At 43.4% G+C, this 26699-nt stretch overlaps 2 protein-coding genes across 12 annotated transcripts in view; one reads left to right on the top strand and one right to left on the bottom strand.

The window, feature by feature from the left end:
* Positions 1–7934: 7934 nt before the first annotated feature.
* On the bottom strand, positions 7935–16778 carry DTX3L (deltex E3 ubiquitin ligase 3L). Its single transcript, XM_028110704.2, has 5 exons — positions 16510–16778; positions 15244–15455; positions 11788–13335; positions 11138–11355; positions 7935–8322 (listed from the first exon to the last, which is right to left on the bottom strand). The coding sequence occupies exons 1-5, from the start codon at positions 16691–16693 to the stop codon at positions 8253–8255; spliced, it is 2232 nt and encodes a 743-aa protein (XP_027966505.1). The 5' UTR covers positions 16694–16778; the 3' UTR covers positions 7935–8252.
* The window catches only part of PARP9 (poly(ADP-ribose) polymerase family member 9), a 28839-nt gene continuing 18906 nt past the window's right edge, over positions 16767–26699 (top strand). The window contains exons 1-7 of one of the 11 annotated variants that reach the window (XM_028110697.2): positions 17115–17194; positions 17692–17921; positions 19526–19739; positions 19835–19946; positions 20756–20795; positions 22650–23497; positions 26067–26291. In XM_028110697.2, coding sequence (XP_027966498.1) covers positions 19923–19946; positions 20756–20795; positions 22650–23497; positions 26067–26291 — 1137 coding nt within the window. In that variant the 5' untranslated portion in view covers positions 17115–17194; positions 17692–17921; positions 19526–19739; positions 19835–19922. The other 10 variants (XM_028110698.2, XM_088024735.1, XM_088024729.1 and 7 more) reach the window with 10 other exon arrangements.

Here is a 26699-nt window from a genome sequence, read left to right as displayed (position 1 = left end):
AAAGACCATGTGCTGCATGGTTCCACTTCTATGACATTCTGGAACTATAGGGACCAAAATCTGACCAGTATTTGCCAGGGACTCACCTTGAGTGAAGAGGTTGATTACAAAGGAACCAGTGGGAATTTGGGGGGGGGGCCTGATGAAACTTTTTAATATCTTTATCTCTTTTATATCTTGCGGTTCTTACACGATTGTATTCATTTGTCCAAACTCACAGAACTGTACATTAAAAAGTATGAATTCGCTGTATGTAAATTATACATTAATTTTTAAAAAGAAAGGAAGTCAACAGCATTCATATACACAAATAGAAGATACAGTGAATGAAAAACCTCATGTACAATAGAAAAAAAAAGATAAAATGTTTAGAAACAAACTTAACAGGAAAATAGTCTGTGTAAGAAAACTATAATAAACACTCTTTAAAGACACAAACGTAAACCAGAACAAAGAAACGGCATCCTTTGTTCTTGGTTAGAACATCTCAACGCCATCTCAAGATGTCAGCTGTCTGTAATTTATATGCAAATCCAACATAAATCCCAATGGGAGCTTTTTTTTTTTTTGCCACTGATCGTAAATCAGAAGTCAATCCTAAAGTTCCTAGGTAAAGATAAGCACAAAAGAATAACTAGGAAAACAGCGGAAGGAAGAGCTGTTAGGGGAACTAGCCCTGACATTAGAATATATAACAAAGCCTCTCTGCAACAGATGAATAAACATGTTAATGGAATAGAAGTTCTAGAAACAGTCAAAATAGATATAAAAATCTAGTATATGATAAAGGTGGTATCTCAAGTCACTAAGGCAGTGCTAATCTTTTTAATAAATAGTGTTGGGACAACTGGATACCCATTTGGAGAAAAGATAAAATTTGATCCATTCCTCAAACCATAAACAAGAATAAACTCCAAATGTATCAAAGATCTAAATGTAAAAAATAAAGCATTACAAATAAAATGGACGACTATAAGCTGGGTGATGGGGAAAGCTTTTAAAATATGACCAAAATTCCAAATGCAAGAAAATAAAAAATTGGTAAATTTTACTATAAAAATAAAAACCGTTTGCATGGGGGAAAAAGCCACCATCAGCAAACTGAGAAGACAAATGACAAACTGAAAGGAAACGGCGATAACATATATCACAGATGAAAAATTACTACCCCTAATTTATAAGGCACTTTTTAAAAACTGAGGGGAAAAAGACCAAAGATTCCATGGAAAACGATGCCCCGCCCTCTACTCTCTTCCGGGACAAGTCAGGGTGGTAAGCTCCTCCCCAGGGAGAGGGGGTTCGAGGGCCGTGGGGTCTCCGCGCAGCCCCGTGCTGCAGTGTCGCGCGCCGCCCTCCGCACTCCCGCCCGTGGCGCCTCTCACCATCCTCCCCGAGGAAGGGCGCCAGCCAGCGGGGCGGGCTGCGGCCAACCTCACGCTCTTGGCCTCCCGATCTCCGGGGCTCCGTACACACAGCCGCACAGGCGCAAGTTCATGCCCAAGTTCTTCCGACGTCCGGGAGTATGGGCCCCGGGGAGCAGGGTGCAGCCCTCCCCAGCTCCGCTCCTCCACTCACGGGGCCCCGGCCCTACCCAAAGGGTTCGTGCCTTTTCTTTCACTTTCTTTTCTCTGAAAATCACTACTGCCTACGTTGTGGTTTTATGGTCGGAAACAGCGCCTCAAGATTATATCACCCATTTGGGACAGACGTTGCTGTCAGACAAATTTTGGGTCCAAATTCTGGGCTCTGCGATTCATCAGATGTGTAACCCCAGTAATTAAATCTGTGCAATGGGCTTAGCTACTTCATATTATCATGGGAATTAAAGGAGGCAAAGTCTGAAATACTCTTCGGATTTCTGTCACAAAAGCAAAGTGGCAGTAAAGGCGAACTTTTGAAACGGAATTTGGGCAGCCTGTATACTCAAAGTGGGTAATTGAAGAGAGTTTAATAAAGGAATTACCTTTATAGGTGGAGGCGAAGGATTAAGGGAAACCACTGAGAAATGGCGAAGCAGCCTCCCTCTCCCTTTACCGCGTAGGCTGAAGGGGCAAGGGAAGACTGTGTACTGAGCCTGTTAACCTGAAGGCAATTTCAGCCGCACTTTGCTCCAAAGGCCAATACTCAAGATAGGAGTTTTGGTTGGAAAGGAATATGAGGTTTTTCAGGAGGTCGGCCACCTGGGGAGAAGGCAGACTCTTGTCCAAAACCCAACTTAGAGGTTTCTTTTCTTTAAGATTTTATTTATTTATTTGACAGAGAGAGGCACAGCGAGAGAGGGAACACAAGTAGGGGGAGTGGGAGAGGGAGAAGCAGGCTTCCCGTGGAGCAGGGAGCCCGATGCGGGGCTCGATCCGAGGACCCTGGGATCATGACCTGAGCTGAAGGCAGACGCTTAAGGACTGAGCCACCCAGGCGCCCCTAGAGGTTTCTTTTCAAAGAAAATTAAGGGGGCGCCTGCGTGGCTCAGATGGTTAACTCAGCAGGGAGCCTGCTTCTCCCTCTCCCTCTACTGCTCCCCCTGCTTGGGCTCTCTTGCTCTCTCTGTCATAAATAAATAAAATCTTTAAAAGAAAAAAAAATTAGGGCAATTAATCGGTAAAAAGGGGAGCACAGTGGTCTGTAACTCTTCTTGATTCCTTGCAGACTCAGTGGCACCAGCTACCAACGTGCTGTTATCACTGTGCTGGGAGGTTGTGTATTGGTGCGGGCTTGGGGTGGGGGGGTGCGAGGGTGGGGGGGGGCTGTGCAAGTGTGTTTGGTTCTAGGTCTTTCTAGAAAACAGTGCATGATAGATACACAAAAAAAGGTTTAGTTAATCAATCACGTGGCCTAAAGGTGCTTGCTAAAACTTAAAGACCACTAAGTTGGCCAGAGGGGCAGAGGCAGCAGCCCCAAACCTGGAAAGAGCCATTTGCCTATAGAAGAGAGCCATTCCAGGGAAGCCATGGCTACTTTCTGGAGACAACAAGGGAAGTAAGTTCCCACTAGCTCCCCCTACCTTCCTGGTACTTTGCATTGCTGAACTCAACCAGCAGTCAGGGCACAGGATGGAACTGATGCAGTCCCAAGGCAGTGGATTTTGATATCACATTAATAAAGATACGTATAAAGTGTTAGGAACGCAAGAAAATAAGGGATTCAAAATTTGAAGACAAGATTGAAGGAGAGTTCCCACAGTAGTGGCATTCGGGTGAGACCTGGAATGAAGAGTAGGACATTTCTAAGTGGAAAATGAGGCAGAGGGGCATTCCCGAGAGGACAGGTAGAGAAAAGGCCAGAAGAAGCAAAGTATAGACAGTGGCTTGGAAAAGTTGATAGTCTGGTGTGAGTGGACCATGGGGGCTTGGTGGAGAGGACAGAGCATGAGGTGAGCAAAATAGAATGAGAAATCCCTGAGGGCCGTGCTGTGACGTTTGAACTTTATATTCTAAGCCAGTGATCCTCAAAATGTGGTGCCCAGACCAGCAGCATCAACATCACCTGGAACTTGTCAGAAATGCAAATTCTGGGGTGCAATCTCACATCCACACGGTTAGAAACTCTGGTGGGGGTGGGTCTTAGCTATCTGTGTTTTATTGATCCCTCTAGTGATTCTGACCCAAGATCAAGTTTGCTGTAGGCATCGGGGAGTTGCTGAAGGCATATTTCAGAAAGATGATGAGATCAGAGCTATTGTTTTTCTTTCTTTTTTTTAAATATAAGTGTTAGATTTATTTATTTAGTTTGGAGAGAGAAAGAGAGCACGAGCAGGAAGGGCAGAGGGAGAGAGAGAGAATCTGAAGCAGCACAGAGCCCGATGCAGGGCTCCATCTCACCACCCTGAGATCACGACCTGGGCTGAAACAAAGAGTCAGACGCTTAACTGACTGTGCCACCCAGGTGCCCCGGAGCTATTGTTTTTCAAAAGGCAGTTTGAAGGGACTTGAGGAAGGAGGGATGGGGACAGAGAGTCAGTAGACGGTATTTTATTCATTCTGGTGAAAGAACTATGAAGAAGCCAAGTGGGCAGTGAGATTTGAAGTGAAGGAGAGATAGGGCTGGTGATGATGGATATGCAGGGAGCAGGATAGGGAGACGTAAAAGGTGCCAACACTAAGGCCACATTTCAATGTGCTATAAATGTAATAGATTTTACATTGTCTGTTGTTTTCCCAGGAAATAAAGCTGAGTTTCCTCCTCTATGATATAAGACGCTTAAAATGCTTTCTACAGTCTCTTTCAACACATATGCCAAGCAAATGAACCTACTGAGTGACGTGCTAGATCTTTTCAAGGCTCTCTCTGGCCAAGGTGGTAACCTGCATTGCATTGCATTGCTTCTTAGTTTGCCTGGCTTCCCTTTTTGTTCGTCCTTATCTTCCCTGACGTGGGCTTGCATCTCCGCCCCAAAATTGTTAACAATTGATCTTTGTCTTAAGGCTCTGTGCTTTTGAGGACTCAGGACCCCAATCGGTAGTAAAGGAAATAGTGCCCAACTCCCATAGGGAAATCAAAGTAAAAACAGTACCACTCCATAAGATGAGGGTAAGGAAGCCCAACAAAGGTTTGGTTTTTCTCTTAAGGACTGCTTTCGTGCTCTCTGTATTGTGATTTATAATAAGAAATATATATTTGGTCTTCGTCCCTGTTTCTGGCACAGAGCTCCTAAAAGCCTTGCAATTTCCTAATGGCTGAGAGTGATAAAGATGTCTTTTGTTGGTGAGATGACCTAAGGATGGTTGCCAGAGGAATCAACTACATGATCGGAGGGTTGGAACTTTCAGTCCCAACCCCTGATCTCGGGGGAGGCGGGGATGCTGGAGGTTGACTTCAATCACAAATGACTGGAGATCTGATCAATCGTACCTATGTTTTGAAGCCTCCATAAAATCCCAAAAAAGGATGGGGTTTGAAGAGCTTCCAGGGCAGTGAACAGGTGGAGATTTGGGCATAGTGGTTTGCTTGGAGGCCGTGGAAGCTCCATGCCCTTTACCCATATCTTGCCCTATGCATCTCTTCATCATCTGGAAATTGATGAGTTATATGCTTTTGTAATAAACCAGTGCTGTAATGAGTAAACTGACTTCCCAAGTTCTGTGAGCCACTCTAGCAAATTAGCAAACCCAAGGAGGGGGTTATGGGGAACCAGAGATTTATAGCTGTTCAGCCAGAAGCACAGGTAACATCCTACGCTTGCTTTTGGCATCCAAAGTGGAGGGAAATCTTGTGGGGATGCAGCCCCATTAGCCTGTGGAATCTGACGCTGTTCTCTGGGTAGAGTATGTCAGAATTGAGTTGAATTATAGGACCCCCAACTGGTGTCAGAGAATTGCTTGGATGTATGGAGGGAAAACCCACACAGGGAAATTGGATGTAGAAGCTTTCTATCTTTAGAAAAACATCAAATATCTTAATACTGTTTTCAATTCTCTTTTTCCTTCAGAGAGAAGGTGCCCTGATTTGCTGGTACCCAGTGAGCTATCTGGGTAATCCAGCACTGATGCTAGAAAGGTGGGGAAAAAAAACAACAACTCTAGGAGCAAAGAGGGGCCAGGTGCAGTTTGATAGGGTATGGCATCCACTTTCTCTAGAAGGAGAGAAGAGATGAAGCCTGTAGCCTACTTTTATCTTGTAGTAACCTATGTGTTAAGGAGAAAAAATACTAAGGAATGTGATTTTCACAGCTGAAATTGGTGGTAGTGAAGTCAATCCTGTTACATTTTACTGCGATGCTACTTAGCAAATAGCTACACACAAAATCAACTGCAGACATCTGCACACATGGTATATTGCTGTACACTGTTGGGGTTGTAGAGAACTCCCAGAATCTCATCCTAGGGGAAGAGAAAGAAGGAGTACAGGGACGACACAGACAATCTGTTCCTATATGGATATAACTTTCTTTCTTTGTAAGATTTTATTTATTTATTTGTTTGTTTGTTTATTTATTTATTTATTTATTTTATTTGAGAGAGAGAGAGCCAGCAGGAGGTGGTGGGGGAGGAGCAGAGGGAGAGGGACAAGCAGACTCCTTGCTGAGCTTGGAACCCTACTCGGGGCTCCATCCCATGACAGAGAGATCATGACTGAGCCGAAATCAAGAGTCAGACACTTAGCTGAAGGCACCCCCCCGGGCACCCCCAGATATAACTTTATTTAAAGCAGATACAGATGATAATACCTTCCACAGAACGAGAGCAGTAATCCAAAGGCTCACCAACCACTCTCACCATGAAACTTGCCTTTGCACACACATTGCAATCAAGGATCCGGAACTTAGCAGGAACCAGACTGTTGCTTTTTTGAAGCAAATTCAGCTAAACGATCCATAGACACAAAATCATAACAGTAAATAAAGAATTTAATGAATCATCAAAAACTAAAGGTATAATCTGATTTTTAAAAGAAGACCTATCACTTAACTTAAGCTTCCTTAACTCTCTGGACAAAGGAGAAGATTCTGGTTTTTTAAGTTCTTCAAATAGGACCTCCTTGGAAGAAATCTACTTTGAGCACTGTACAGGAATCCATTTCTGAGAGAAAGCCAGAATAATGGGAACTCCTTAGCCAGCTCCATGGAGAAGTCCCCTGTAGGAGGCAGGGTAGCTCTGGGGTGTGGAAGCTTGGGGCCAGACTATCTTCTTCAAATCCCAGCACTTCTACTTATAAACTATGTGACCTTTGTTAATGTACTTACCTCTCTATGCATCAGTTTTCTGTTATAAAATGGAGATAGCATTAATAGTATTAATCGCAGATACAAAGCTCTTATAAAGAGGATAAAATAAATCCATAATAAATATTAGCCATTACTATCTGATTAACAAATGTATACATGTGTATATGTGTATCCTTAGGAAAAGAAAAAGACTTCTTGTTCCTCTTCTTTGGAGAGAGGCTGGGACACGGATAACCAGATAGTTTACTAGCATAATTTTCTTCAGACTTAGAGAACCATTTAAAAGTACATTTTGACATGCCATATATTCCTAAGAGTAGGCTTAACTTGCCTTGTCTCTTGTCCACAGAGAGTATTATGGAGAGAGATTTTAAGGGAGAAAACAGGACTTGGTGGGACTTTAGTAAAAGAATGGAAAAACTACTATGGTGGGGGCTACACTACTGAGAAAATGATGGTCTATGGAAACTAAAGTAAGCTTATTTAACTGTTCAACTGGAAGCAGGGTATACTTAAAAAGTACAGTAATATCCATGGGAAAAAATGTTCAGAAACATGTAGCATTAGTATGACAGGGAAAATGTACCCCATATGGCAGATTTTAAGAATCAGGAGGGAGCAAGGACCAAATTAGAGGCCTGGTCAAAGCTCAGAGTTCAGAGTTCAGAGGCTAAGTGTTCTGGAGTAAGAAACTCAGTTTTCCAAATCAGTGGTGAGGTCTCCAGGAATGGCTTCCTAACTCTTGCCTCTGTCAAAGATTTAGGGAACATATATCCCTTTGCTGGGCTATTAGCAACCTGAGTCAGGCAGCAAAAAATTATGAAGCACCAACTGTGCATCAGGCTCTGTATTGTGAAAAAGAACAGCCTTACTCCATTTATTACCAAAGGTTGCCCAATCTCTGCTTCTGGCCATTTTTCTGGCCATGAGGGAGGGAGGGGATTGTGTGTCTCTAATTTTCCATAACCAAAGCCCCATCCCCCCTTCACACTAGGATTTTACTTTTAGGGTACTTAAGGAGCAAAAAAAAAAACAAAAGGCTACCTCAGAGATGGCAATAAAAAGGATCAATTGACAGCTACTATTTCAAATGAAGAACACAGAAGATGATTTCAGACCCACAGCACTCCACCCCCTCCCCCCCACCGAAGATGACCCAAGAATGAGGCACAACACCTACAAAATCACACAAATCTTTGGAGCTTTTATCTTCCATAAAAAGTAACACTCCAGAAATGACAGACTAGCACATTCTTACTCTTACACAGACCACTTCTTAAGATGAAAAAAAATTTTTTAAGATTTATTTATTTATTTATTTGACACAGAGAGAGAGAGAGAGAGAGAGAGAGCGCGCGCGCGCGCGCGCGCGCACAAGCAGGGGGAGGGGCAGGCAGAGAAGCAAGCTCCCCGCTGAGCAGGGAGCCTGACTCAGCCACCAGGACCCTGGGATCATGACCTGAGCCGAAGGCAGACGCTTAACTGACTGAGCCACCCACGTGCCTCATCATTGAGATGAAAAATTTTAAAAGGCGTCTCTTCAACTGTGTTTTTTGAAAGCTTGGCTCAAGACAGCCCTCCAGCAGTCTTCTTACTCAATTCCTTTATCTTTCAGCTCCTGTTTGACACGTTTCAGATAACCAGGATCAGGGTAGCCATACCTGCAGAAGGAAAAAGCCCCTTAGCTTCTTCATAAATGCTCTTAAAGAATCTTTACAGTAGATCCCTGGCATTAACATTCAGTGTTGCAAACATTCAAAAACAATCCTGAAGGCAGATGACTTACAGTCACTTGTAAGTGTGCAGATGTGAGCCATTTAGCTGGCAAGTGAGCCTAGCTGTCTGCCCAGGATCCGCCTTCCAATAAGACTTTTTAAAAAATTTTCAGCTCATGGTAAGCAGTGACTCTCCTAAAGTCATACTACACTATATATTATGGAGGGTAATCATATTCTACAGGAGAATTTTCTAATTTGGGAAATTTTCAAAGGTCTCAGGATGCATTCCCTTTTGAATACTAAGGGTCTGAGGCATTCTATTTGAATTTCATAAAGAGCAAGTAAAAAAAATTGGATTACCTATAATACAACTTCCACCACCATTAACTGAGACTTTTCCTAGAGTACTATTGGCCAAGGGAATTTAGAATCTCTATGGACCATTGGGAGGGGAGGGTAAAAGAAAGGGTGATTTTAAAAGAAGGCAAAGTAAATAATATTGCTAGGATCTATCTTCCGAATAGACAGGAAACCCCAAATTAAATCACCTTAGATACCATTCATCCTAGATTCTGAAGTTCCCTCCCTTTAATGCAAAATTTAGTACCTATGTGACATTTTGTGGTTTGGAGGGTAGAAGATGATAGAACCAATATTTCTGCCTTATGATATTATCATTCCAGACTAGCATCTCTCAAAATACTTTATCTTAATTAATAAATGAATTCAGTAAAGTTGCATGATAAAATTAGTATACACAAATCTGCTGTAATTTCTATACACTAAAAACAAAGCAGAAAGAGAAATTAAGAAAACAATCTCATTTACAATTGCATCAGAAAGAATAAAAGACCTAGGAATAAATTTAACCAAGAAGGTGAAAGACCTGTACTCTAGAAATTATGAGACACTGATGAAAGAAATTGAAGATGACACAAACAAATTAAAAAATATACCATGCTCATGGATTGGAAGAATTACTATTGTTAAAATTTCCATACTATCCAAAGCAATCTACAGATTCAGTGCCATCCCTCTCAAATTACCAATAGTATTTTTCATAGAACTTCAACACTTAATCCTAAAATTTGTATGGAATCACAAAAGACCCCAAATAGCCAAAACAATCTTAACAAAGAAGAACAAAGCTGGTGGTATCACAATTCCAGATTTCAATCTATACCACAAATCTATAGTAATCAAAACTGCATGGTACCAGCACAAAAACAAACACATAGATCAATGGAGCAGAATAGAGAGCTCGGAAATAAACCCATACTTATATGGTCAATTCATCTACCACAAAGGAGGCATGAATATATAATGGGAAAGGCAATCTCTTCAATAATTGTGCCAGGGAAACTGGATAGCTACATGGAAAAGAATAAACTGAACCACTTTCTTAAGCCAAACACGAAAACAAATTCAAAATGGATTAAAGACCTAAATGTTAAGGCTTGAAACCAGAAAACTCCTAAAAGAAAACAGGTAGTAATCTCTGGGACATTGGTCTTAGCAACTTTTTTCTGGATGTGCTCCTTGGGCAAGAGAAACAAAAGTAAAAATGAACTGTTGGGACTACATCAAACTAAAAAGGTTTTGCAATAAAACAAAAAAGGCAATCTACTGAATGGGAGAAGATGCTTGCAAATGATAAATCTGATAAGAGGTTAATATCCAAAATATATAAAGAACTCATTATAGCTCAACACCAAAAAACCCACAAATAACCTGATTTAAAAATGAGCAGAGAATCTGAATAGACATTTTCCAAAAAAGACATAACAGATGGCCAACATACACATGAAAAGGGGCCCAATATCACTAATTATCAGGGAAATGCAAATCAAAACCACAATGAGATATCACATCACACTTGTCAGAATGGCTAGTATCAAAAAAAAGGAAACAAGTGTTAACAAGGATGTGCAAAAAAGCAAGCCCTCATGTATTGTTGGTGAGAATGTGAATTGGTACAGGCACTGTAGAAAACAGTATGGAGGTTCCTCAAAAAGTCAAAAACAGAAATACTGTATGATCCAGTAATTCCACTGCTGGGTATTTACCCAAAGTTCGAAAAGATATATGCACCCTTATGTTTATTGCAACAGTATTTACAATAGTCAAGCTATGGTAGCAACCTGAGTGTCTATCTATAGATAAATGGGTTAAGAAGATTACATATATATTACGTATATGTGTGTGTATATATTTGTGTATTTGTGTGTGTGTGTGTGTGTGTGTGTGTATAATGGAAAAATACTAAGCCATAAAAAAGGTTGAAAGCTTGCCATTCGCAACAACATAGATAGACCTAGAAGTTGTTATGCTGGGTGAAATAGGTCAGAGAAAGAACTATACCATATGACTTCACTTACATGTGGAATCTAAAATACAAAACACACACCCATAGAAACACTCTCGTAAATACAGAGAACAAACTGGTGGTTGCTAGGGGAAAGAGGGCTAGAGTTGGGGGGACAGGCAAAAGAGGTGAAGGGTACTAAAAGACACAAACTTCCAACTGTAAAATAAATGACAGATGGTAACTATACTTACTGTGGTGAGCACTGGGTAATGTATAGAACTGTCAAATCAACTGTTGTACACCTGAAACTAAGGTAACATTGTATGTCAACTTTACTTAAAAAAAATACTTTACTGCTATAAAGTCTCCTTCTAGCCACCTCCTCAAACTGCCATATCTTAGAACCTCTAAATCCTGTTTAGCAATCATTATGTTTCAGAAGGTTCTCACATTTGTGGTCCGCCAACACGGGACGTTTTGTGGTGGATGTCATTCCATGTGATGACATTGGAGACTCCTAGTGCTCGAGAATACCCCACTGTGAAAATCAGCTTTTGGTCAAAGGCCCTACGAAGCAGGCTCAAAACCTCATTTCCTTCCTCATTATCAGGCAGGTATGCTCTTCGTTGTACTCCACAGTATTTCTTTCCTGGGTTTGGGTGCTCTTCCTGTACGAAGACAAGAAAGTATCACATGAAAACACTCCCAAGTCTAAATTTTACTACCCAGATAGATGTGCTCATTTGCAGACAGAGCAAACTATAAAAAAAAAAAAAAAAAGGTTCGCACATATTCCCAATATTTCATATTTCTCTCTTTCCCTAAATTCATGCTGGAAACACTATCCATCTTCTGATTTGCCCCATTCTAACACATAAGCACCACCACTCTTTCTCTGACTTAACAGACACAAAAGATACCTAAGTTATAAGCAAACATTGCTACCTTTATTACTGATATTATTATTATTCCTATTTAAAGCCCTTGCATATGGAAATATACATGGAAATAATTCCCTGGGATATCCAGTAATCGGCACCATAACAGTCTCTTGCTCTGATAATTCTAGTATACTGGAAAGAATGCTCAGAAACACTTACTGTTTGTATGCCTCCTTTCATGTTATATTCAATCACAATGGAGCCACAGGATTCATAACCTGGAAGTGCATCTCTCAGGACAGTGACAGTCATGGTCCCCTCTGGCTGATTGCCTTTCTGGATACCATAGGAAGTCTGGCACACAGGACAGACCGGCTTATAGAACAAGGCTTTGTTGATACAAGAGGTGCAGAATGCGTGCTTGCACTTGGATAGCACTTGTTTGTTACTGATGATGTCGAGACAGATGCTACATACCTCCTCTTCCTCGTCCACTCCCGACACCCCAGAACTGGCAGAGCGCTGGAATGTTGGTGAAGTGACTTTTGAATCATTCCTATCAATGTCCATGGGTGTTTCTTCGTCCTCATTCCTTTTATCTCCAGCTAATGGGGACATTCCTACTTTTTTAAAGATATACTGCTTTGCCTTTGCAAGGTGATCTGGCAACCCAGTCAAAGTCATTGACTCTTGATTTAGTACAGAGTGTACATGAGGATGGTTTTTTCTAAAGTCATCAGCCAACTTGGTCTGATGTAAGCACTTTCTCATTTTGCCCAGAGGTTTCAGTGAAAGAACTTCTCTCATCAGCTGACTTGACACATGTTGATAGGCATCAATGAAACTTGCATAAGCATGGGCAGACAGATCGAATTCTTTGTCCTTAGGTTCAAATAGAATGTGGACTTTCTTAGTGTCTTTCCAAACCTGACATTGAGTATTGTACTTTGCTCCTATCTCTATCATTTCCTGGAATAATTCAGCTTTTACAAGCAGATAGTGAGCAGTGTCAACCTCAACTTCATTCATCATGCATTTGGGAGTCGATATTTTCACAGGTCCCATGACAAGACTTTCAGAGGCTTTTAGGGCAAAAATATATCCGGCAGCTGAAATGTCATCTTGGGTCCCCAGGAGAGTTAATTCTCCTCCTTTCTCCTTTATAAGGAGCTTTGTAAACCGTTGATTCAACTCTTGTTTGATCCTATTTGCCTGCTCACTGTCTGCGAAAGCAACACATTTCTGCTCCAGAGATCCTATGGTTTTCTGAAATTCACTGACAAAAGATTCGCTAGCGGCTTTGAGGTCACCTGATTGATTGGAGGTGAAGTCTAAATAGACAGTATTCAGAGAACTCTCCTGATTTATTTTTATTTTTACACCAAATCTTCTCTGTACTGAGTCTATTTTATCAGGATAGGTATTCTGGAAGTATTCAAAGAAAGGCAAGGGAATTTCAAGACGGTTGCTTTTGTCTTCTGCCCTGGTTTTTGGTTCGAAGGGAGAAACACAGCTGTTTTGGTCCTGCTGATGGAGTGGCTCGCTCTCTGTTGTCAAAGGGGAAGATTCATGTTTGCACCCACTTTCCTGGAGTTGCTTCTTCAAGAAATGATGTATTTTTTCAATATCTCCAAGGGTACCACACACCTTCTCAATTCCATCATCCCCTTCCATCTTTTTGACCTTGGGGCAGATAGTGGTTATGTGTTCCCTCTGTTCTTTAGAGAACAGGTTACAGTTCAGGTCCGCCGTGACACTAAGAAAGATCTGAAATTTTAAAAAGAACAAATAAAAGCTCTCAGATGTCAGCCCTACAGTCTCCTATCAAGACAATGCCTAGAGACCAGAGAAACAACCAGAAGGTGACTTCTTTCAAATCCTTTTTGCAGAGGATGCAGCATGCTACGCGTAGAGGTTCTCAGCTCTGTCTGCACGTGAGAATCACCTGGGGAATTAAAACAAAACAAAAGAAAAACAAACAAGCAGAAGAGCCAAGGCCCAGGTACATCTCCAGAGATTCTGTTGTAAATATAGGGCCTGGGCACAAGCATATTTAAAAAGTAATGTGGACAAAAAGTCTGGATTCTGGAGCCGTCTGCTCTCTCCGCTATTGGGGAATGGGATGGAGGGAAGGCACATCTGCTTTCTGGGCAAGTTGCTGTGGTTCTCACACGAGTCTGTGAGCTTCGAGGGGAGCCATAAATCTGAAGAGGATGTGTTTTCCTATTTGCTGTTTTTTCTCATGTTCAGTACCCCCCTCCTTTTTTAAACTAAATACCTAACTGCATGCAGTATTGCTAGGCCCTCTAAGTCCTGTCCTTTGGAAGCTCAAATATAGGAATAAAAACGCCAGATTAAGCTAGAAGGGACAGATGCAAACTGAATGTAATATAAAAGCAAGATTTCTATGTTTTGTTCTCCTCAAGGTTTTCGCACATGCTCTTTCCTCCAAATGTAACATCCTTCATCCAGATCTTCCTTCAAATGTTTCCCCAATCCAGCCACCTCTCACACCTCCGCCAGGACCACCCAGAGTCCAAGCCACTGTCATCTTGCTCCTGGCCTGCCACAACCCCTCCTAACTGGGCTCTCACCCTGTTTCCACTCTGGCCCCATTCTTACACTCAGTCCTTCACACAGCAGCCAAAGTGAACCTCTAGAAGTATAAACCAGATCACCCCAGTCCCCTGGCTCAAAACCATCGGATGAATCCCCCAAGATTGAAGTTAAAATCCAAAGTCCCTACCTTCATCCCCCAAAGGCCTGACTTCTGGCTACCTCTCCCTGTTCCTCGCCTGTCATTCTCTCTCTTCCCTACTGCCTTCTAGCCACAGTGGTCTCCCTCCTTGAAGCCCCTGGGGTTTAGGATAGAAGCTCGTGTGCTTCCCTCTGCCTCAAACATTCTTTGCACTTGTGCTTCCCTCTGCCTCAAACATTCTTACCTCACTTAGCTAGCTCCCTTACTTCATTCATGTCTCTACTCAAACATTACCCCATTTGAGAGGTTTCCCTTGGTATTTTATTTAAAATAATGGTCTGAAAAAAAAAAAGATATGTCTCTGTCTATCACCTATCTCGTCTTATTCTTCTTCCTAGCACTTACCACTGGCAGACATTTTTTACATATCTATTTTTTTTTTTTTTACTATCATCATCTGTTTTGCTCACTAGAATGTAAGCTCCCTGAGAGCAGGGTCTATGCTCCTGGCTATATCCCCAGTTCCTGTGACTGTGCCTGGCACACGACAGGAAGTTGATATTGATTTGCCAAACTACTACATGGCTGGCTCCTTCTCATCACTCAAGTCTCAGGCCAAATGTTACCTTCTCAGAGAAGTTGTCTCTGACTTTTGGTCAGAAGCAGCATCACCTCCTTCCCCTTCCTCACTTTGGCCTGCCACCCTCTAAGGCAAAACCCTATTCTATTTTCTTCTTAGCACATATCACTACCTGAAATTGTTTCATTTATTTTGTTTACTTGCTTGTTGTCTTTCTGTGTACTTCCCCACCCACCAGGGACCTTGTCTATTGTGTTCACTTCTGTGTCCCAATGCCCAAAAGAGGGCCTGCCTCCTGGTAAGTCATCAGCAAGTGGTGGTTGGATCAATAATGAAAGGTACGGTGAATGGAGTGGAAGGCGTAAGAACATACCACCCCTCCTCTTTCAATCCTTACCTTTTGGAGACAGGAATCCATAACATCAGGAATATATTCTTCGTTTTGATGCTTCTCACCAGAACTCACCCCTTCCTGTGACTGTGGCAATGAAGACATTCTTGGTCTTGCATTCCTCTCCATTGGATTCTCAGTGGGCTCCAGAAAAATAGTCACAGGTTTGTTGTCAATCGTAATCTGATGCTTTTCTTTCTTCAAGACTCCCTCTTTAGCTTCAGTGGAGACATTATAGATACACATACACATGGGAAAGACTTTAAATAAACCTCTTATTCATGCATCCGTACCCTGCCCCGGCAGCTTCCCAAGAAGGCTGCTCCCTGCATCCTGGAATGATGGGTTGGTGACAGGGCACTGTGGAGGAACTATTCAAACTCTAACATGGGCAGCTTATGTTTTTGTTTGTTTTTAAAGATTTTATTTATTTAGTTGAGAGAGAGAGAGAGAGCGAGCACGAGTGGTGGGGAGGGGCAGAGGGAGAAGCAGACTCCCCAGTGAGCAAGGAGCCCGATGTGGGGCTCGATCCCAGGGCTCGGGGATCATGACCTGAGCCGAAGGCAGACACTTAGCCAATGGAGCCACCCAGGCGCCCCCAGCTTATGTGTTACTGTAGGAATGAAAAGCTCCCGATAATGGGATACACTCTTTAAAAGTCATGTTTCTGAAACGGTCTCCAGTTTCCCATTTCAATGATATGGAAAAATACTCATTATATAAAGTTAAGTGAAAAGAGCAGGCATCAAAGGTACAGCCTCAGAATTTTGTAAACATATGTTGACTGACTGACATTCATAGAAAAAGGCTGCAAAGAAATGTGCCATATTGTTTATCTCCAGGTGGTTTTCTTTATTCTTTTCCCACTTGGCTATAGTGAGCATATATTACTTTTGTAATTCTCAAGAACAAACGAGTGGAATAATTAAAACATAAAAATGGAGTACCTACATGACCAGAGTTTCCATACAGGTGTCTGGGGGGAGGGAAAGGTGTCCTTCCCAGACCTGAGAAATTTGAGTTAGGGTGAGGATACTGGAAAGCATCAACTTTACAATGTGGTCAGACCAGATCATGGACTGGGCGCTTCTGGGCTCTATCCTCCCCGTTGGGCTGTGTCTTTTTAGGCAGCAGCAGCCCCCGGTTCCTGTCCCCATCAGAGGGTGCCATACTTTCTCCCGCCATCTCTCCTAGGTCAGCATGAGCTGGGTCGGCCTGGAATCCCGCGGGGCCGGGCTCCTTGGCACCCGCAGTCCTGGCCCCGCTGCTCACCTGCCCTTTCCATGAACTTCACCAGGAAGGTGACCCGGTCCCCGTGGTAGAGGGGATGGACGGTGCACTCCCCGCCGCCGGACCTCCGGCTCTGGAAGTAGATTTCCAGCTTCCAGCGTGTGAGCGGGCAGGACTCAGGCACCCGCACGAGCAGCGGGGACGGCGGGCGGAGGGTCGAGGCCATAGCTCTGGGCGTCGGGCTCCGGGGGCAGTGGGGCCGAGCGGCGCCCCGCAGTCCTGGGCCGCAAAGTTTCAGTTTCGCTTTCCCCGAAATCCCTCCCCGTGCCAGGCAGAGCCGCTCCCCACCTCCTCTCGGGCGCCCTTCCTGCGGCGGTCGGTCGGGTGAGTAGGTCCAGGCCCCGGGCCTCCGACCCGCGCCCCGGGCGGCGGTGGGAACTGTCGCTGCCGCTTCTCTCCTGCGGGGTCAGGCGGGGTGGGGGGCGGGCGAGAAGCGGGTTCCCAGGGCCAGGTGTCCCCTGTGAGGGTGGGGACGGCTCAGAGGTTTAAGTCAAATTAAGTTTCTCCTGTGTTTATGATTCCTTTACATTCTTCTTCTTCTTACTATTATTTGCAGCGAAAATGTAATTCACATTCTGAACGCAGGTGAAACGTACTCACATTCCTTTTAAAATTTGAATTGGTTCGCCTGCATTATGATAGGGCCACCAGTGACCTCCCTCCAACTGTATCCTTTGGTTAAGACTGGCTCTTGGGACTTTCCTTGGTTTGGCTGACGGTACTGACCTGGGTAATGCCCCTGTGTCCTAGGGAAGAAAGATGAGAGGCCCTGCCCTCAGAGGCTGGTAAGGGAAGATGGACTTGTGAATAAGGAAGCAAAATCTCTTACGGCCTCCAGGAGTAAGTTTGAAGCAGAATCTTAAAAAGAGTGAGAGGTGGGGAACGTCTGAGGCGCTAGAAGCCCTGTGGTCTGAAGCAGAGAGGGAGCAATTGGCCTTGGAGGAGATGAGAGGGGACAGAGGAAGGGTCTAGATCAGTGCTGATCGACAGAAATAGAATGGGTGGGGCATATGTCATTTCAAGTATTTTAGTAGCCATATTTTTAAAAGTTTATGCCCATTGATCAGTTAACACCTGTGTGAAGTGACCTATGTAGAGAGTTGTTCTTTACAGCCTTTATTACAATAGCAGAAGATTGGAAACTCCTTAAATGTCCATAAATAGGGGGACCTAAAAGTTTAACAGCTTATGGTGCATCTATACAATGGAATGCAAAGAGCAGTAAGAAGAATGAAGAGGCTCTTGACGTGCTAACATGGAAAGATCTCTAGGATACATGACATGAGAAAGGCAAGATGCCGAAGAGTGTGTGAAAGATGTTACCTTGTGTGTAAAAATGCCTCTGGAAGGATACAGGAGAAGCTAATGACACCGATTGCATTTGGGAAGGAAAGGTAGTGGGGGGGGCGTAAGAGGGAGCGTTTCAAGTTTTTCTAAATTTGAACCAGTAAACATTATACCTATTCAAACAATAGGATGTAAAATTGGATACATCTCAATCCTTAAGAAGAATGTATGGCAAGAGGCTCTGAGGCCCAGAAATGAAATGGTGTCAGTGGGAAAGGAGGATAGGGGCATATTTGAAAGTGATTTAGGGGGCGCCTGGGTGGCTCAATCAGTTAAGCTTTTGACACTTGATCTCAGATCAGGGAGAGTTGAAAATTGAGGATCAGAAGAAGCATAGCCTAGAGATAGGCATGGGAGTCATATTTGCAGCTGGTGAGTTGGAGCTTTGACCTGGGTGGGGCCCCGAGCTGAGCGTAGCCACCGCTTAGGAGTCTCTCTCTCCCTCTTCCTCTGCCCCCCCCCCCCCCCGCCCCTGTGTGCTTGCTCTTTCTCTCTCTCAAAAAAAAAAAATAATAAAGCGGAAGAGACTGAATGGGGCACTATGCTCCTTCTTTTTATTTTGGGGGGTGTTAAATGAATGCTGCCCCCACGACCAAGTCTCTCCCTAGGGCTTCAAGGATCATCCCCAGGTCTGAAGGGAAAAACAAGTACAATAGCATCTAAAACAAAAGCCCACTGGGCGCCACAGACAAGCAGACGCGGAAGTTGTCCTTTTTTGAAAGCAGCAGTGCCCTCTGGAGGCGAAAATGTATCTTGTCCCCGCATTTTAGGATTCTACCGGACTTCCTGCTTTTCCTGACCTGTAAGAATAATAGTGCTTTGCTGCTGTAGATAGTGGAGCAAAAGTTTTCTGCAACAAAGGCATTAGAAATCATTTCCAAGGCCTCAAGGCAGCTATGTGGGTGACAAGGGCGGGCAACTGTATCTTTAAGCATTTTCATCTGCATTCTCCTAAAAATTCAGTCTTTAATTCCTCCCTGGTAGATGGAGAATCTTAGGATGTGTTTTCACAGAGTTTCTCATTTTTCTCCAGATAGTCTCCTTTCTAATTTGATCAAGGATGTTTATCACAAAGTCAGTGACACACGCCCTCCAGTGGTATAAGCACAGCCTCCTCTTTCTTCAAATATTCTCCAGGGGCTTCACTCACTCCTAAGGCTGGTTTTCCCTCATTTTTTAAAAGATTTTGTTTATTTATTTGAGAGAGAGAGATAGAGATAGCAGAGATAGCGAGAGACCCCGAGTGGGGAGGAGAGGGAGAAGCAGGCTCCCCACTGAGCAAGGAGCCCGATGTGGGGCTCCATCCCAGGACGCTGGGATTATGACCTGAGCCGAAGGCAGATGCTTAACCAACTGAGCCACCCAGGAGCCCCGCCCTCCTTTTTTTTTTTTAATTTTTAAATTTTTATTTATTTGACAGAGAGAGAGAGATAGCAAGAACAGGAACACAAGCTGGGGGAGTGGGAGAGGGAGAAGCAGGCTTCCCGCCGAGCAGGGAGCCCGATGCGGGGCTGGATCCCAGGACCTTGGGATCATGACCCGAGCCAAAGGCAGACGCTTAATGACTGAGCCCAGCCACCCAGGCGCCGCCCCCCCCCCACCTTTTTTAAAGCTGTGCTCAGTACCTCTTGGTATTCTCCACCTCTTCTAGATATATAAAAGCTTGCTCCACGTCCTTCAAGGCCTGGCTCTGCCCTCACCTCCTCCATAAAGCTTTCCCTGCTGTTGTCCGTATAGCTCTTTTCCTTCTCTGAACTGCCCTTACGGTTTCAACCGGAACCTCTCTGTAAAGGATGGCAGGGCAACAGCAACAACAGGAGCAAAAACAACGTGTGCATCTTCAGTGAAATTGAAAACTACTCAAGGTCAGAAATCATGTTTACTCTTCCTACGGTGTATTCTTACCAAATTCCCTAAGACACTAGTCCGTGCTTATTGCATCCTTTCTATTCATGCCTAGAAGCAGGCAACCATATTTGGGAATAACAGTTTACATTGGGAAACGCAAAATAGAGTTTAAACGTTTGAAGACCCCAGGGACCTGGAGGATGGACTTTTCCAAGGTAAAAAACGTAAGTGTGTATAAACGATGAACCTTGGTCCTCACACCAAGAGTTCTTCCTATAACAGCTAGAAACCTTGGGTCTTTAGTTTTGCTTGGCATTCTTCTTTGGTTTAATAGCCCAATGAAAGTTTTTACCTTGCACTGTATGAGAGATGGGAAATCAAGAGTATGCTAATGTAAGCAACAGAGTCAACATGAGGCTGGGTGATTTTTTTAAAATGTCACCTGGGTATCTACTTATACAACAGTTCTGCCTTTGCAGGATGAGGGGAGGAGGTGGGAGGAGGAATGAAAACAAGGAAATAGAGAAAAGGCACCCCATTTGTTTAAATGGAAAATTCCATGTTCAGGCTTGTGTCATGAAGTAAGCAATTGAAAGTAGGTCCTTACTGGTAGACGGAGAGGTGTAGCTGATGAGGTTCATGTTCCCATGTCTCCTGTTCTGTCTAGAGAGACCCCACAAGGCTTTGGAGATTGGAAGCCTCTCTGGGAGTTTGGGATCATTTTGGTCTGTGACCTTTGGGCCTTTTCAAGTGTTTATCTCCTACTCTTCTCCTCTCATCCTGAATTAGAAGTGCATTGGCCTCCAGGGAAGTAGGGCAGGGTCCGTGTTTGCTGGGACATTTAGTATTTCAAAGACTTGAAACCTGACTGTGTCAGGTACACAGATTAAACAAACACGCGTCCCCCTTCCCCCTCAAACCTAGTGTCTTTTGCAGGGTTGTTGTTGCTTTGTGTTTATTAGGCTGTATTTGTTATCAGTACCCTGTAGTCCCTCAGTCACAAATTTTTTTAAACCACTTCTATTTATTGCAGGGTTCTTCCAGAGCAGCTGCTTACAATGAGAAATCACCAGGTAGGATCACCCCACTCCTGTTTCTGAGGATCTCTGCTCAGAGCTTTCCTCCATGGAGAAAGGGGAATATAGAAGCAAAATGTCTCCCCCCTCCCCAGGTGCGCAGGTGTGTGACTGCACGGCACTGGGGGACCCAGTGGCATGTGTCACAAAGGAGACTGCTTAAGGGGCAGTGGGACAGCAGCACCCCCACTGATCCTTGCCTTTGCCCACACGATGTGAGAATCTTCGGACCACAGCCCTAGAGCTGATATTGGCCAGAAGAGGTGACCCGCTGATTGTCCCTTTGCTTAGCAAGGGTTGTATGAGCCAAATGGAACCTACCTGATCATAGGAGTGGCCAACTTGAGATTTTTTCAGCCAAAGCGCAGGCCAACTGATTTGTCTATCCATGTGCTGCTTCTTTTAGGTCATTAAGGCCTCCAGAGATCTTTCTAGGTGACTCAGATTAAAAATGGACTTTGAAGTACAGTGTCATTAATTACGTCATTTTATTGATTTTAGGACTCACAGTTTTTTCACATCTCTGAAATAGGGCTACTCCCTATCAGTCCGTAGAGTGCCATGGTTTAATTGGCATCATTTTTCCTTTCGCGGTGGCATATAATAACAATGCCCTAAGCTCCGTGAAATACAGTGTCACAGGTTGGGCTCCCCAGGAAGCAGAAAGTGACCTGGAGTTAGGGGTGCACAAGCTGTATCGTGAAAGGACAAGAGAAGAAACCAGATTGGGTAGGCGGAGCCGTCAGACTATAATGAAAACCTGACAAAGCTCTGCCAGCCTGAGAGCGCTCATTTTGGGCGCCCCACGTTGAACATAAATGGCCTTGCTCAGCCACTGATGGGTGCCACCCCTGAGGTTAGTGAGCGTGACCTTGGCTGGAAAGCTGAAATGGATCCCGAGTGGCTAACCATTAGACACTGTTGCCTAGCCATTTTGCCCCTTCATAACTGCCTTGAAAGGGGGGTGTCTGAGCAGCACATGTTGTCCGCCACATACAATAAAAATAACTTTTAGTCAGTTTTAATTCCACCAGATTCGTGCCATGGAACTAGAATATGATGAAGAATTATTTACTGCAGCACCATCAGTGCTTCCCACACTTGCTGGACCATGCCCTCACAGCAGCATCCTCAATCAGTGACTGATGGCAATTGGATAAATAGGCCCCAATTTCTTTCACCCCGCTGGAGGTATAGCTATGAGACACGTGATCTGCACTGCCCCCTAGTGGGGCTAAGCTTCCTTTGCTTTGTAACACACCTTTTATTCATTTTCTTCCTCGGTCCTGTCTCACTTTCCCGCTCTGCCCTCCTCTCCTCACCCACCCCTGGTGTTTTCTAGGATCGCCTCCCAGATAAACTGGTACTCAGATCCTCGTCTCAGAGTCTGCTTCCAAAAGAACCCCAAACTGAAACACTGGCAAAAGCAAACAAGTTAGGAATTAAAGCCTCCATATATATTTGACTCATAATTACGTCCTTTCCAGCACATGGGCCTTAAGCATGGATGTTCCCAGAGTCACCATGTTTACATAGATTTTAAAAATCTATGAGTCCCCACAAACATAGTTTTCTCGCCACCATCACTGTGGTGTAGTAGCTACCATTTAGTAGGTACTGTGTGCCAGGCACAAAACTAAGCACTTTACAGGTGACCTACCATGAAAAGCTCTTGTATATCCTTGGCCTAATTACATGTCTGGTTGAAAAGGAGGATAAGGAAGGGGGCGAGAGCGAGAGGAAGTTCATCTCACTTTTGCGCATGGGAAACTCAGTCTCCTAGTGTGAGGTCGAATTACATCCTTTTCAAAGGAACCCAGGCTCATTTCTTTAATCTTCTTCACGTTACAGAGACTGCCACTCCTGAAGAAGACCACAGTTGGCAAATTCCCATTAGTCACGATGACTTCACAATTGTGAAAACTAATGAAAGTCAGCTGTGTGAAGTCCTTCAGAAGAAATTTGACTGTATCTGTACCCTGGTCTCTCCATCCCTGGAGGGTAATGGTGAGTCTCAGCAAGTCTTCAGAGAAATGCTAATTCCTGGGATCGAGTTATCTGTTTGGAAGGACGACCTCACCAGACATGCCGTTGATGCTGTGGTGAATGCAGCCAATGAAGACCTTATTCATGGGGGAGGCCTGGCCCGGGCCCTGGTGAATGCTGGCGGCTCTGAAATCCAAGAGGAGAGCAGAAGATTAGTTTTCAGAATGGGTAAAATACCAACTGGTAAAATAGTTACCACAAAAGCAGGGAGACTTCCCTGCAAATTAATTATCCATGCTGTTGGGCCTAGGTGGACAGCAAAATATTATCAGACATGTACCTGTAAGCTGCAAGAGGCCATTATAAACATTCTGGATTATGTTACCTTTATCAATCCAGACATTGAGACGGTAGCAATTCCAGCCCTGAGCTCTGGGATTTTCCAGTTCCCTCTGGACTTGTGTACACAGATCATTGTGGAAACTATCAGCTTTTATTACCGAGAGAGGCAACCGGCCACTAATTTGAAAGAAATTCACCTGGTAAGCAATGATCATCCTACTGTTGTTGCCTTTAAAAATGCTTCAGAAGCAATCCTAAGGATGAATAAGCTGCGATCCTGCATGAGTCAAGAAGCCACCCCTCCTTTCAAGACAATTATCGTGAACAGTGTGACTCTCCAGATTGTCCTGGGCTACATTCAACTGCAGGAGGTAAATCTTTGTTTCTAGTCTCTTGCACTGCCAAAGGAGATCCCTGAGCTGTTTATTACCTATCAAGTAGTTTTAAAAATATATATGCTATTTCGGATACTATTTAAAAAGCATCTTGTTAAGGCTAAGAGTATGGACTTCAGAGACAGACCATCTGGATTTGAACGCTAGCTTTGCCCTTTGCTAACTGGGTGATCTCAATCAAGTTATTTTATCTTTCGGACCTTGGTCTCCTGATCTGTAAAATGAGAATAATAATAGCACTTATATCAAAGAGCTGGAATCAATACACATGAAATGTTTAGAATAGAGCTTGGCACATGATAACTATTTATGATTATTATTGCCATTATTCTTAGGCACCAGGAGGAAATAGAACGAGCTGTGATTCCAAGGAACTTAAAATCGATTAGACTTCGTTTATGTAAGAAAAAATTCTCGATTTGAAAAATCCCACCGGGGAAACAAACCATCTGAACATTTGTGAAGCTACCTATCAAGAGTAAATAAAAAAGTCTTAATACAAAATGAATTCATAATATTTAAGAGTATGTAAATTTATGACAAGAGTGTAGGGCAGTGGACCAAGAAAGATTAATTCAGAAGACAGGAGGAGTTTTGAATCTGATCTCAAGTTATGATTGGTATGAACTGGGTGGTTAGTATGACTTGATCAGAGAGACATAGAAGTGGTGAGAGCCTGAAAATCACAGACTGGACCAGTCAGGAGATCTAAGTGGAGCTCTAAGTTGTATACTTAGTATACCACTCTCTGTCAGCGGTTGGAGAGAATACAAGGGGTAACTTAGCAATTAGCCAGCGCTTGTGGGGCGCCAAAGCCAGGGCCCTGGCAAGGAGGGGAGGGAATCAGGGTAACAGTGAACTTGGGTATTTCTGGGTTGGTGCAGCTCCCCTGCTAGGCAGAGCACCTTAAGGCTGGGGATCATGGCTTATTCATTTTGTATATTATTCACTTTGTAGCCCCAGGGCTCAGTCTGGGCATGCATCTGGGTTTTCAGCAAATTATTGATGCCAAAGTGAAGGGGGCAGCAGGGAAGAGAAAGAATATAAGGCTTTATTCTTTTTATTTCTGGATCAGGGATGTCACACTTAAGTTTCTCCTATGGCCACAATCAAATAGACTTAATCATAAGTGAAAAAATATCATTTCTTTTCTTTTCTTTTTTTAACATTTTATTTATTTATTTGAGAGAGAGAGAGAGAGAGAGAGAGTGGGCGTGCGTGGGCACACACAAGCAGGGGGAGGGAGAAGCATACTCCCCACTGAGCAGGGAGCCCAACGTGGGGCTCAATCCCAGGACCCTGGGATCATGACCTGAGCCGAAGACAGACGCTTAACCATCTGAGCCACCCAGGCACCCCAAAATACCACTTATTTTCTACAAGACAATTAGAGAAGACGACTAGGGGACCCCATATGATGAAACATTTATTCAATAAGTCATTAATATGCCACTTTAAAATTAAAGTGGAAACATCCTAGTTGAATAACTTACCCTTTAAATTTTGTTATATTTCTTTATTGCCAGCAACATTAAGAACCTTAAAATTTTTCAAGGGCGCCAATGCTCCCAAATTGGAAATTCTGATTGCGCTTTCAAAGTGAAGCATTCATTAATGTCCATTAGAAGTACCTGGGTTGCCTGCAAAAGGAACCAAAGCCATCAGGATGATTTAGGGGTGTTTGAGCACTGGGCAGGAGCAGAAGGATACCGTCCCCTATAGCCCAGGTCTGAGGGCTAACTAAGGGTGATACGACTGAAAACAGAGCCCATGGCTCCCTGCTCAGCGGGGAGTCTGCTTCTCCCTCTGACCCTCTTTCCTCTTGTGCTCTCTGTCTCTCATTCTCTCTCTCTCAAATAAATAAATAAAATCTTAAAACAAAACAAAACAAAACACAGCCCATGTGTATGCAGTCCTTTTCCGAAGAGACAGATGAAGAACTGGTAAAAGTGGTTGCCGGCAGGACAGGTGGGTGCATGGGCCATCCAAGGAACCCCGCAAGAGGGAGGCCTATTTCCACTGAAGACTTTTTTGTCTTGTTTGTATTTTCTTTAACCATGTACTGCTTTCTTTAAGAAGAAAAGCATTAGGAGGTAGAAGTTTCCCAAGAAATTGTATTTCCACTCTCTTTAAAACAAAACAGAAAATTCACACAGAAATAGCAAAAAGTGATGGCAGTGGGGCAGGGCATGAAACCATGTATTGATAAAGGATAAAACAGATCACAGGGAATGCTCCAAATCTGGGAATATGGGGGTATAAGGCAGCAAGGGGCTGACAGACGTTTGCAGTCAGAACTGTATCATCTACACACTTTACCTAATTTCTGAATAGGACAAATGATTCATGGCAATCAAAGGAATTCTGAGTTTCTATCCACCGTTAATTGATATCCTATGCAAAACAAACACACAAACAAAAGATGTCTTGTGAATTTAAGATCTTCAAAACCATTTTTCCCCAAAGCTCCTCAGCAAACTAAAGATTTAAGAAAAAGTAACTTAACAATGAATCCTGTCTGTCTTTTTTTTTTTTTCCTTTTCAGACAGATGTAATTGTTAATTCGGTAAATCCATGCAATGGTCTTGGATTTGGACCTGTGTCGATATCAATTCTACAACAAGCAGGAGATGAAATAAAATCGGAATTTAATAAAAAAATTACTGAGGTACAAGATTCTCAGTTCGTACTGGTCACAAAAGGATTTAAATTGTCCTGTCAATATGTATACCATGTGTTGTGGCATTTAAGATGTTACAAACTGACTAAGGTAAGTTCATAATAAGTTTATCTTTATGTAGTTCCATAGTCTACATAGTCTTTGTTGAATTTCCATCATGTCATTACGTTTATGAAATATTGGTAAGTGGGATAGTCCTCATTTTCTACCACTCTGAAATGCAGAAAAAAGTGTTGTTGTCACAAGTTATCTTAAGAAATTTAATTTTAAATATTACCTAACCCATGTCTAAATTGTAAGCTGGCATACTGCAAACAGACCTGGACAGAGTGGCCTCCCTCAGTCTGCACACCTGTTTACCTCACCCCTCTGTGACCCTGTTGGCCTTTCCCTAAACGGGCCTGGAATTCAGCCTCTCCATATTTCCCTCCATCAGTTAAGTGCCAGGAGGATCTGGGATTTCCCTTCCAGTATTATTCCAGGTAAATCTATTACCTG

The sequence above is a fragment of the Eumetopias jubatus genome, unplaced genomic scaffold (genome assembly GCF_037043125.1).
Source record: "Eumetopias jubatus isolate StellerSeaLion01/CBP00866 unplaced genomic scaffold, mEumJub1_p1.0 scaffold_1, whole genome shotgun sequence".
NCBI classification, from domain to species: Eukaryota; Metazoa; Chordata; class Mammalia; order Carnivora; family Otariidae; genus Eumetopias; species Eumetopias jubatus.
The sequence above is the reverse complement of the archived record's forward strand: the minus strand, read 5'-3'. Positions and strand labels throughout refer to the sequence as shown.

Bases quoted from the DNA above. Each gene is read 5' to 3' on its own strand.
- DTX3L (XM_028110704.2), bottom strand. From the start codon at position 16,693: ATGGCCTCGACCCTCCGCCCGCCGTCCCCGCTGCTCGTGCGGGTGCCT. The intron at 15,456-16,509 runs GTGAGCAGCGGG...TCTCCACTGAAG, and splicing joins GAAGTTCATGGAAAGGGCAG to CTAAAGAGGGAGTCTTGAAG. The intron at 8,323-11,137 runs GTGAGAACCTTC...TTCCTTCTGCAG, and splicing joins CGTGTTGGCGGACCACAAAT to GTATGGCTACCCTGATCCTG.